At 43.4% G+C, this 12,643-nt stretch overlaps 1 protein-coding gene across 1 annotated transcript in view; it reads right to left on the reverse strand.

The window, feature by feature from the left end:
- Window positions 1–7,649, reverse strand: part of LOC129842523 (beta-1-syntrophin-like) — a 57,173-nt gene extending 49,524 nt beyond the window's left edge. The window contains exon 1 of the mRNA XM_055911099.1: window positions 6,876–7,649. Coding sequence (XP_055767074.1) covers window positions 6,876–7,401 — 526 coding nt within the window. The 5' untranslated portion in view covers window positions 7,402–7,649. The remainder of the gene's footprint in view (window positions 1–6,875) is intronic.
- Between the last annotated feature and the right edge of the window lie 4,994 nt (window positions 7,650–12,643).

Below are 12,643 nucleotides of genomic sequence, written 5' to 3' on the forward strand. Positions count from 1 at the left end.
GCTCTGTGTGTGTGTGTGTGTGTGTGTGTGTGTGTGTGTGTGTGTGTGTGTGTGTGTGTGTGTGTGTATGTATGTATGTATGTATGTATGTATGTATGTATGTATGTGTGTGTGTGTGTGTGTGTGTGTGTGTGTGTGTGTGTGTGTGTGTGTGTATGTGTGTGGCCTCACTACTACGAACAGCTGGTGTAGTCATGAGAGTTTCTCTAATGACACAACAACCAGTCAACTTGCAGACAGCGTTGTAGTCCAGACTGCCTGCTGATCACACAGACACACACACACACACCCACACACGCACACACACACACACACAGAGGTGAATGTGATGACAGCCAGGCAGTAGACAGTAGAGACTCAATGAGAGATCACTTCAGTCACTAGAGACTACCACGAATGTTTACAACCCGTGTATTACACAGGATATAACATAATTGCGTGTGTGTGTGTGTGTGTGTGTGTGTGTGTGTGTGTGTGTGTGTGTGTGTGTGTGTGTGTGTGTGTGTGTGTGTGTGTGTGTGTGTGTGTAATACAAACAATGTACCTTTTCTAGAAAATTATATTGACATTGTGATGTAACAACTGTTTGTCCGCCTCTAAGTGAAGGACTTCCCTACTGGCTCTGCTCTGCAGTGTAGTGAAGTTTCAACTGAGAGAGAAGCTGAAACACGGGAGTCCTCTGGTGTAGTGAGGCGTCAACTGAGAGAGAAGCTGAAACATGGGAGTCCTCTGGTGTAGTGAGGCGTCAACTGAGAGAGAAGCTGAAACACGGGAGTCCTCTGGTGTAGTGAGGCTTCAACTGAGAGAGAAGCTGAAACACGGGAGTCCTCTGGTGTAGTGAGGCTTCAACTGAGAGAGAAGCTGAAACACGGGAGTCCTCTGGTGTAGTGAGGCTTCAACTGAGAGAGAAGCTAAAACACGGGAGTCCTCTGGTGTAGTGGGGCTTCAACTGAGAGAGAAGCTGAAACATGGGAGTCCTCTGGTGTAGTGAGGCTTCAACTGAGAGAGAAGCTGAAACATGGGAGTCCTCTGGTGTAGTGAGGTGTCAACTGAGAGAGAAGCTGAAACATGGGAGTCCTCTGGTGTAGTGAGGCTTCAACTGAGAGAGAAGCTGAAACACGGGAGTCCTCTGGTGTAGTGAGGTGTCAACTGAGAGAGAAGCTGAAACACGGGAGTCCTCTGGTGTAGTGAGGCTTCAACTGAGAGAGAAGCTGAAACACGGGAGTCCTCTGGTGTAGTGAGGCTTCAACTGAGAGAGAAGCTGAAACATGGGAGTCCTCTGGTGTAGTGAGGTGTCAACTGAGAGAGAAGCTGAAACATGGGAGTCCTCTGGTGTAGTGAGGCTTCAACTGAGAGAGAAGCTGAAACACGGGAGTCCTCTGTTGTAGTGAGGCTTCAACTGAGAGAGAAGCTGAAACACGGGAGTCCTCTGGTGTAGTGAGGCTTCAACTGAGAGAGAAGCTGAAACACGGGAGTCCTCTGGTGTAGTGGGGCTTCAACTGAGAGAGAAGCTGAAACATGGGAGTCCTCTGGTGTAGTGAGGCTTCAACTGAGAAAGAAGCTGAAACACGGGAGTCCTCTGGTGTAGTGAGGCTTCAACTGAGAGAGAAGCTGAAACACGGGAGTCCTCTGGTGTAGTGGGGCTTCAACTGAGAGAGAAGCTGAAACATGGGAGTCCTCTGGTGTAGTGAGGTGTCAACTGAGAGAGAAGCTGAAACATGGGAGTCCTCTGGTGTAGTGAGGCTTCAACTGAAAGAGAAGCTGAAACATGGGAGTCCTCTGGTGTAGTGAGGCGTCAACTGAGAGAGAAGCTGAAACACGGGAGTCCTCTGAGTATTACAGTAACGCACAAATCAGCCGTTTCCTCATCTTCACACCAATTCCTCTGACCAGAACTCAGCTTCTCAAGTACAATACTGTATCTCATACACGGTGGACTCAAAGGCATACATTGTAATCATGTTGTAGTCATTGCTGTACATTATCCCCATGCTCCATTCATAATTCACAAACATAGAACATGTATGTACATCCTGTTATTAGCTCTTCAGAACAGTCTTTACAGACACACATGATGTTGAATTTCTGGAGTGAGAGAACTCTCAGGAGGACAATGCATTCCAACCAGTGGAGGCTGGTGGGGGGAGCTGTAGGAGGACAGGCTCATTGTAATGGCTGGAATGAAATGTGGTTTCCATATGTTTGATACCGTTCCAAAAGTTCTATTCCAGTGATGACAATGAGGCTTTATAATACAAAAAGCTTTGTTAAATAACATTAAAATGTGGCACTTAATTCATTGGTCGTATGGCGAATACAGCCATTAGACATGACCATAGTGAGTAACTCTCCATCACCTCGGTCCTCATGCCATTCATGGCCACAATGGTGACGGCTACCAGGAAGTAGAGGCATGTAGTACAGTGATCGCCCATGGTGACTCCTATAGCTCCTCCCACCAGCCTCCCCTGACTCCAACCCGTACTGTCTTTGAGCTTATCATTACAGCAGACCTCTGCTCTACCCTGCTGGGACCCTGCTTCCTTCTGCTGGAACTGTAATAACGCTGTTCTGTGTGTGTGTGTGTGTGTGTGTGTGTGTGTGTGTGTGTGTGTGTGTGTGTGTGTGTGTGTGTGTGTGTGTGTGTGTGTGTGTGTGTGTGTGTGTGTGTGTGTGTCTAACTGTAATAACCCTGTTCTCTCAGGGGAAGGTCACGCTGTTTATACAGCTTTATGTTGTCTGGTTACAGAGTGAGGTAGAGGTTGTTTTATGTTGCATGGTTACAGAGTGAGGTAGAAGTTGTTTTATGTTGTCTGGTTATAGAGTGAGGTAGAGGTTGTTTTATGTTGCCTGGTTACAGAGTGAGGTAAAGGTTGTTTTATGTTGTTTGGTTACAGAGTGAGGTAGAGGTTGTTTTATGTTGTCCTGGTTACAGAGTGAGGTAGAGGTTGTTTTATGTTGTCTGGTTATAGAGTGAGGTAAAGGTTGTTTTATGTTGTCTGGTTACAGAGTGAGGTAAAGGTTGTTTTATGTTGTCTGGTTACAGAGTGAGGTAAAGGTTGTTTTATGTTGTCTGGTTACAGAGTGAAGCAAAGGCTGTTTCTTGGATTCTCCTTCTGGATGTGTGTTTCACCCATAGGTCTGCAGAGAAATGGTGACATTTTTTATTATGTGTGTGTGTGTGTGTGTGTGTGTGTGTGTGTGTGTGTGTGTGTGTGTGTGTGTGTGTGTGTGTGTGTGTGTGTGTGTGTGTGCATGAGTGTGTCCAACTGTAATAACCCTGCTCTGTGTGTGTGTGTGTGTGTGTGTGTGTGTGTGTGTGTGTGTGTGTGTGTGTGTGTGTGTGTGTGTGTGTGTGTGTGTGTGTGTGTGTGTGTGTGTGTGTGTGTGTGTGTGTGTGCATGAGTGTGTCCAACTGTAATAACCCTGCTCTGTGTGTGTGTGTGTGTGTGTGTGTGTGTGTGTGTGTGTGTGTGTGTGTGTGTGTGTGTGTGTGTGTGTGTGTGTGTGTGTGTGTGTGTCCAACTGTAATAACCCTGCTCTGTGTGTGTGTGTGTGTGTGTGTGTGCGTGCGTGCGTGCGTGCGTGCGTGCGTGTGTGTGTGTGTGTGTGTGTGTCCAACTGTAATAACCCTGTTCTCTCAGGGGAAGGTCACGCTGTTTATACAGCTTTATGTTGTCTGGTTACAGAGTGAGGTAGAGGTTGTTTTATGTTGTATGGTTACAGAGTGAGGTAGAGGTTGTTTTATGTTGTCTGGTTATAGAGTGAGGTAGAGGTTGTTTTATGTTGTCCTGGTTACAGAGTGAGGTAAAGGTTGTTTTATGTTGTCTGGTTACAGAGTAAGGTAGAGGTTGTTTTATGTTGTCCTGGTTACAGAGTGAGGTAAAGGTTGTTTTATGTTGTCTGGTTACAGAGTGAGGTAAAGGTTGTTTTATGTCGTCTGGTTACAGAGTGAGGTAGAGGTTGTTTTATGTTGTCTGGTTACAGAGTGATGTAAAGGTTGTTTTATGTCGTCTGGTTACAGAGTGAGGTAGAGGTTGCTTTATGTTGTCCTGGTTACAGAGTGAGGTAAAGGTTGTTTTATGTTGTCTGGTTACGGAGTGAGGTAGAGGTTGTTTTATGTTGTCCTGGTTACAGAGTGAGGTAAAGGTTGTTTTATGTTGTCTGGTTACAGAGTGAGGTAAAGGTTGTTTTATGTCGTCTGGTTACAGAGTGAGGTAGAGGTTGTTTTATGTTGTCTGGTTACAGAGTGATGTAAAGGTTGTTTTATGTCGTCTGGTTCCAGAGTGAGGTAGAGGTTGTTTTATGTTGTCCTGGTTACAGAGTGAGGTAAAGGTTGTTTTATGTTGTCTGGTTACAGAGTGAGGTAGAGGTTGTTTTATGTTGTCCTGGTTACAGAGTGAGGTAAAGGTTGTTTTATGTTGTCTGGTTACAGAGTGAGGTAAAGGTTGTTTTATGTCGTCTGGTTACAGAGTGAGGTAAAGGTTGTTTTATGTTGTCTGGTTACAGAGTGAGGTAGAGGTTGTTTTATGTTGTCTGGTTACAGAGTGAGGTAAAGGTTGTTTTATGTTGTCTGGTTACAGAGTGAAGTAGAGGTTGTTTTATGTTGTCTGGTTATAGAGTGAGGTAAAGGTTGTTTTATGTTGTCTGGTTACAGAGTGAGGTAAAGGTTGTTTTATGTCGTCTGGTTACAGAGTGAGGTAGAGGTTGTTTTATGTTGTCTGGTTACAGAGTGATGTAAAGGTTGTTTTATGTCGTCTGATTACAGAGTGAGGTAGAGGTTGTTTTATGTTGTCCTGGTTACAGAGTGAGGTAAAGGTTGTTTTATGTTGTCTGGTTACAGAGTGAGGTATAGGTTGTTTTATGTTGTCCTGGTTACAGAGTGAGGTAAAGGTTGTTTTATGTTGTCTGGTTACAGAGTGAGGTAAAGGTTGTTTTATGTCGTCTGGTTACAGAGTGAGGTAAAGGTTGTTTTATGTTGTCTGGTTACAGAGTGAGGTAGAGGTTGTTTTATGTTGTCTGGTTACAGAGTGAAGTAGAGGTTGTTTTATGTTGTCTGGTTACAGAGTGAGGTAAAGGTTGTTTTTTTTCGTCTGGTTACCGAGTGAAGTAGAGGTTGTTTTATGTTGTCCTGGTTATAGAGTGAGGTAAAGGCTGTTTCTTGGATTCTCCTTCTGGACGTGTGTTTCACCCATAGGTCTGCAGAGAAATGTGAAATGGTGACATTTTTTATTATTTGTGTGTGTGTGTGTGTGTGTGTGTGTGTGTGTGTGTGTGTGTGTGTGTGTGTGTGTGTGTGTGTGTGTGTGTGTGTGTGTGTGTGTGTGTGTGTGTGTGTGTGTGTGTGTGTGTGTGTGTGTGTGTGTGTGTGTGTGTGTGTGTGTGTGTGTGTGTGTGTGTGTGTGTGTGCGTAAGCCTGTATTGTTTTGGGCAAAACTTGATATTACACTCCCAGTCCTGTGATGCACGATTCCCAAGGTTGGATGATAAAGACTTCCTCAGAATTTCAAAGTATTTGATTTCGCAACATGGAGAGGGAGTCACCTAAATATTTATTGTCAAGGAACAAGGGACACAATATGATTTCCTTATTCCGTAAACTGTTAACGTTGCTGATAGGCCTATTGAAAACATTTATTTTAGCAGGTGAAAATGTATGGAGAACAAAATAAAACCCTTTTGATAAATTAAAATAATCGTTGTTTTGTTTTATAGCTCTATATAATGCTCCATGGCTAATTTGAGTTTTTCTAGATTTAAAACGTACAACAACATTTATAAAGGAAACATTAACCCTTAGGTCTTTGCACAGAAAGTAGTTACATTATTTAAGCATATGTTGCAGAACAGTGATTACACATTATTTTCTCAGAATATTGACCAAAAAAAAATAGATTTTAAGGTGGTTAGCCATCAAGTGACGGAGTTGACAAGCCACTTACGGAGTTGACAACAGATACTCAAAACAGACATATTTTTGCCTCTAAAAGTAAAAGTTCAATAGAAACATTTGTAAAGTTTGGAAAATAATTCATTTAAAAATCCCCAATAAAAACAACCCTTCTATTAGATTTTTCAGCACTCTGACAGAGTTGATGTTTTACTTCATTCAAAATTCATATTCTATCATAATCTATCAATCAGGCAGAGAGAGTTGACAGTTGGTTGTTTCCATGGTAATTCCAATATTGTTTGTTTAAATATATTTATGCAATAAGACACCTCTGGGGTTTGTGGTAAATGGCCAATATCCCACAGCTAAGGGCTGTGTCCAGGCACTCCACGATGCGTCGTGCTTAAGAACAGCCCTAAGCCGTGGTGTATTGGCCATATACCACACCTCCTCGTGCTTAATTAGAGAACTTTCCAGACCATGAGTGGTCTTGTTGCACTACATGTAATGAGGACATGAATAAGAGGTCATTATGGTATAGCTGACCCTGCTCATTCCTGATTTGAATTCACCAAATCTCCAGACACATCTTTTAGGAATCACAATTTCGAGATAAATAATCTTTAAAGTCACGGAAGGCTATTGCAAGAAACAACAAGATTTTTTCAGTTAATCTCCATTATTGCCCCCAAAAATGTAACACTATTTTGGAGTTTCAAATGGCCATCCTTTTCCCCGGGCATTAAGCCGACATGGAAATTAATAATATTGAAAGTATTTAGAAAATGGAAGAAGAAAATAAATAATGTTTGTTTGTGGACCAAGTTGACAGAGGTTGATCACTCATATGTTTGGGAGCAGAAATATTAATGCGCGTAATTCCTCTGGCAGCCTGCATATAGATTTGAGGATACCCCCGGGGCCCCCACACTTCACCAAGAAAGAATGTATCGAACGACAGTTGGTCCCGTTCCGTTCTTACCTTCTAGCGTCACCTCTCTCCCGGCTCGTTTGAGCCCCTGCACCGCCTCGTCATGCGTAGCGTCCCGCAGGTTCACACCGTTCACCGATAGAATCGCGTCACCGACATATAAGGCTTGGGTTTGATCCGCAGCCAGACCTTTGAAGATCTTACTAATAAGTATCGGCATTTTATTCTCTTTTCCTCCCTTTATGCTGATGCCGAGTCCTCCTACCTCTTGCTTTATTACTTTCACACATCTTTTTCTGTTGGCGATCGCCTCTGGGACTTGCTCCTGTAAATCCGTGAAAGCTGTCCTCGCCGCAGTTTTCGGACTGTTTGTGTGATCCGGGTGAGTTGCGTTGCACCCGTAAGATCCATTAGTGATGCCGTTTAGGGTCACATTCTCTCCCAGGTCCTCGCAACTCAACGTTAGAGCTTCTTCGTTCAAGTTGGCCAAAACTTTGTGCCATCGGTCCCTCACTAAAACCTCCAAAAAGCCACTTTTTTGTACTCTGTTCCCCGAAATTACTGTAGCTACCGCCATCTTTGAAGCATTCTTAAAATGCCATGTGATTAAAACTCACATAGGACTTTACCCCCGAACTTCTCAGCATGGCTTTTCCAATAGTTCAGCAACTTCAGCTAACGGCTCTTTTTTTTGGCAACATAACCTGCTCCAACAGCCCATATCCTCTTTGGGTGGAGCAAACTGGAAGGGCAATCCCACTAAGCAAATCACATTTCTATCCACACAGAACACTACCGAGAGCTGTGCTCAAGTTCAAATGACATGTGTAGCCCACACTAACGTCATTTTAGAGCCTCATACCTTATTACACCCGTATTACATACATTATTACCACCCTGTGACAAACATTACCAGGCATGCTTGGTTTTATTCAGAGGGCGACCCGTGTAAAGGAATGTCCCAATGTTGGGACAGTTGGCACTTCGGAGGTGTCTTCCTAGTAGACTGTTGCCTGTCCCGCTCTCTCTCCTGCGCGGTCCATGCAGCATGCCAGGTGCGCAGTGTTTGCTCGGCTTCGGCAGCGGATTTGTTGGGTTTAAACACAAAACTTGCATTAAAAAAAGTGAAGTCGTATTTCCTAACATCTCACGGCCTAAATGCCCTTTCAATGGTCAATACACGTGTAAAATAGTCTATAATAGCCTAATAATCTACAAATATGCATTATTATAGGCTAATTGGGAATGAGCATATTCTAGGAGTTATTTGTAATGGATCATATACAAGCCGTGGTGGTTACATTTTTCCAACGAAAAACGAGGAGAACTTTACAGAAATATGTAAACGCCATCTGAAACACGATGAGAGAACGTTACAGAAGTACTGTGTGTTAGCGCCATCTGAAACACGAGGAGAACTTCACAGAAGTACTGTGTGTTAGCGCCATCTGATGGTGGAGAGAGAACCGGCGTAGCCCTGCTGTCTGTCACGATATACAGTCTATACTCCTGCTGTCTGTCACGATATACAGTCTATACTCCTGCTGTCTGTCACAATATACAGTCTATACTCCTGCTGTCTGTCACAATATACAGTCTATAGTCCTGCTGTCTGTCACAATATACAGTCTATACTCCTGCTGTATGCCACGATATACAGTTTATAGTCCTGCTTTATGTCACAATATACAGTCTATACTCTTGCTGTCTGTCACAATATACAGTCTATACTCCTGCTGCCTGTCACAATATACAGTCTATACTCCTGCTGCCTGTCACAATATACAGTATATAAGTTTTCTGAGCAAAAATGTATAAATATTTATTTTTAGTAAAAAATTTATGTTGGACATAAAACTGTAAAAACACCAGCAGATCAGATCCAAGTGATTTTAATTTCTGAAATCTGTTCTAAAGTATTTCCATGCATAATAGAGAGATATGTGTGATTGTACACAAGTGTAAGCAAGGTTTGAAATGTTTTAGTCAAATATTGTATCTGTTTGGGCTTCTTGCGGTCAATTTGGAGTCTACAAATGATTTGTAATTATGTTCTGGCACGCTGGCCATCCGCTCTACTTGATGATTTGCTGAATCTGGTTGATGATTGGCTGAATTTAGTTGATGATTGTTTGAATCTAATTGATGATTGGCTGAATTTAGTTGATGATTGGCTGAATTTAGTTGATGATTGGCTGAATTTAGTTGATGATTGTTTGAATCTAGTTGATGATTGGCTGAATTTAGTTGATGATTGGCTGAATCTAGTTTATGATTGGCTAAATTTAGTTGATGATTGGCTGAATTTAGTTGATGACTGGCTGAATCTCGTTGATGATCCTTGGTCTATAGCTAATCTTTTCTCTGCGTCTTTCAATATTTATAGGCCTATTTCTGAGAACCGATCTTAATTTTTTCTTTGTATAATATCAAAACAGTTTTTGCTCCTCTTCTGGTGTGTTGAGGAGAGAGTTCTTTCTGTCCTGGGAATAGACAACAGAAACATCTCTATTAATATACACATCTGATCTGCTCAGAAATCATTTTTCATCATTTTGAGATCAGGCTAAATAAATCTATCCCAGAGTAAAGTCTACCTAGCCCTTTCTATGGGGGAAGCCGAAACTACACCACAGTCCCTATTTAGTGCACTACTTTTGACCAGGGCCTATAGGGTTCTGGTCAGAAGTAGTGCACTATAGGGAATAGGGTGCTATTTCCTGTTTCCGAAAGCTCCGTATCCAGTGGCGACCCGTCATTCAGGGCTGGTGGGGCAGAGCCTCACCTGTTTTAAACCCAACCTGTTAAGCTAAACCAAAAAACTTTTATTTTATTTTTGCCTGTTTTGCATATGCTATTTTGGCATTAATACGTGTCACACATCAGTTTGCAAACAATGTTTAAAAAATAATAATAATTGAGTTAATAAAGCCACATACAAACATGTTTTGCTTTCTTGAGTAAGGCAGCTCCAAAATGCAGGTGTTTCAGCCTACCTCAGTGCTTTCTGTGTCGGTGGAGCAGCCAGCGGAATATACGGAGCGTAGGGGTTGGTAATATTCTCTAGTTGCGCCGTGATTGGCTCAGTGTTCTGTCACTCATGGGGACACTACTTCACCAGAAAATAAATTCAAGCCCCTTGGATGCTGCCATAGAGTTACATTAGAAGTGCCCATCCGGCCTCCCGAGTGGCGCAGAAGTCTCAGGCACTGCATTGCAGTACTTGAGGCGTCACTACAGACCCGGGTTCGATCCCAGGCTGTGTCACAACCGGCCGTGACCGGGAGTCCCATAGGGCGGTGCACAATTGGCCCAGTGTCGTCTGGGTTAGGGGAGAGTTTGGCCAGGGGGGCTTTACTTGGCTCATGGCGCTCTAGCGCCTCCTTGTGTCGGGCTGTGCGCCTGCAGGCTGACTTCGTCAGTTGGGTGGTGTTTCCTCTGACATTTTGGTGCAGCTGGCTTCCGGGTTAAGCGGGTGGGTGTTAAGTGGTTTGGTTTGTAATGTTTGGCAGGATGCATGACTCGACCTTCGCCTCTCCTGAGCCCATTGGGGAGTTGCAGCAATGAGACAAGATCGTAATTGGATCGCAGTTGGGGACCTTACTAAATCTCAGACTTCAGTGAGTTCAAGACTCAGAAATATTGAGATTTCCCAGTTCCGAGTTATCAGTTGTTTTGAACGCGGCAGAAGTCATGCTGGATTGACAGCATGGTCAATGTTAAGAGACTACCTGATTGGTTGATTATAATGATATATAGGAGAAAGTAATGACATATTTAGAGAAGGAGAGAAAGAGAGAGCATTAACAAGAGAGGAGAGAGAGAGGAAGAGAGAGCATTAACAAGAGAGGAGAGAGAGAGGAAGAGAGAGCATTAACAAGAGAGGAGAGAGAGAGGAAGAGAGAGCATTAACAAGAGAGGAGAGAGAGAGGAAGAGAGAGCATTAACAAGAGAGGAAGAGAGAGCATTAAAAAGAGAGGAGAGAGAGAGGAAGAGAGAGCATTAAAAAGAGAGGAGGGAGAGAGGATGAGAGCATTAACAAGAGAGGATAGAGAGAGGAAGAGAGAGCATTAACAAGAGAGGAGAGAGAGAGGAAGAGAGAGCATTAACAAGAGAGGAGAGAGAGAGGAAGAGAGAGCATTAAAAAGAGAGGAGAGAGAGAGGAAGAGAGAGCATTAACAAGAGAGGAGGGAGAGAGGAAGAGAGAGGAAGAGAGAGCATTAAAAAGAGAGGAGAGAGAGGAAGAGAGAGCATTAAAAAGAGAGGAGAGAGAGAGGAAGAGAGAGCATTAACAAGAGAGGAGGGAGAGAGGAAGAGAGATCATTAACAAGAGAGGAGAGAGAGAGGAAGAGAGAGCATTAACAAGAGAGGAGAGAGAGAGGAAGAGAGAGCATTAACAAGAGAGGAGAGAGAGAGGAAGAGAGAGCATTAACAAGAGAGGAGAGAGAGGAAGAGAGAGCATTAACAAGAGAGGAGAGAGAGAGGAAGAGACCATTAAAAAGAGAGGAGAGAGAGAAAGAGAGAGCATTAACAAGAGAGGAGAGAGAGAGGAAGAGAGAGAGAAAGAGGGCGTTAACATGAGGGGAAGAGAGCATTAACAAGAGAGGAGAGAGAGAGGAAGAGAGAGCATTAACAAGAGAGGAGAGAGAGAGGAAGAGAGAGCATTAACAAGAGAGGAGAGAGAGAGGAAGAGAGAGCATTAACAAGAGAGGAGAGAGAGAGGAAGAGAGAGCATTAACAAGAGAGGAGAGAGAGAGGAAGAGAGAGCATTAAAAAGAGAGGAGAGAGAGAGGAAGAGAGAGCATTAAAAAGAGAGGAGGGAGAGAGGAAGAGAGCATTAACAAGAGAGGAGGGAGAGAGGAAGAGAGAGCATTAACAAGAGAGGAGAGAGAGAGGAAGAGAGAGCATTAACAAGAGAGGAGAGAGAGAGGAAGAGAGATCATTAACAAGAGAGGAGAGAGAGAGGAAGAGAGAGCATTAAAAAGAGAGGAGAGAGAGGGGAAGAGAGAGAGGAAGAGAGAGCATTAACAAGAGAGGAGAGAGAGAGGAAGAGAGAGCATTAACACGAGAGGAGAGAGAGAGGAAGAGAGATCATTAACAAGAGAGGAGAGAGAGAGGAAGAGAGAGCATTAAAAAGAGAGGAGAGAGAGGAAGAGAGATCATTAACAAGAGAGGAGAGAGAGAGGAAGAGAGCATTAACAAGAGAGGAGAGAGAGAGGAAGAGAGAGCATTAACAAGAGAGGAGAGAGAGAGGAAGAGAGAGCATTAACAAGAGAGGAGAGAGAGAGGAAGAGAGAGCATTAAAAAGAGAGGAGAGAGAGAGGAAGAGAGAGCATTAACAAGAGAGGAGAGAGAGGAAGAGAGAGCATTAACAAGAGAGGAGAGAGAGAGGAAGAGAGATCATTAAAAAGAGAGGAGAGAGAGAGGAAGAGAGAGCATTAACAAGAGAGGAGAGAGAGAGGAAGAGAGAGCATTAACAAGAGAGGAGAGAGAGAGGAAGAGAGAGCATTAACAAGAGAGGAGAGAGAGAGGAAGAGAGAGCATTAACAAGAGAGGAGGGAGAGAGGAAGAGAGAGCATTAACAAGAGAGGAGAGAGAGAGGAAGAGAGAGCATTAACAAGAGAGGAGGGAGAAAGGAAGAGAGAGGAAGAGAGTGCATTAACAAGAGAGGAGAGAGAGGAAGAGAGAGCATTAACAAGAGAGGAGAGAGAGAGGAAGAGAACGGAGGAATAAGCATTTTAGGCTAATGAGGCATATTGTTGTTACTTTTATGTGCAAATTAGATATGAAACAAGACTAATGTTATTTGTGTGAATTAC

This window comes from Salvelinus fontinalis, unplaced genomic scaffold (genome assembly GCF_029448725.1).
Source record: "Salvelinus fontinalis isolate EN_2023a unplaced genomic scaffold, ASM2944872v1 scaffold_0047, whole genome shotgun sequence".
Taxonomy (NCBI): Eukaryota; Metazoa; Chordata; class Actinopteri; order Salmoniformes; family Salmonidae; genus Salvelinus; species Salvelinus fontinalis.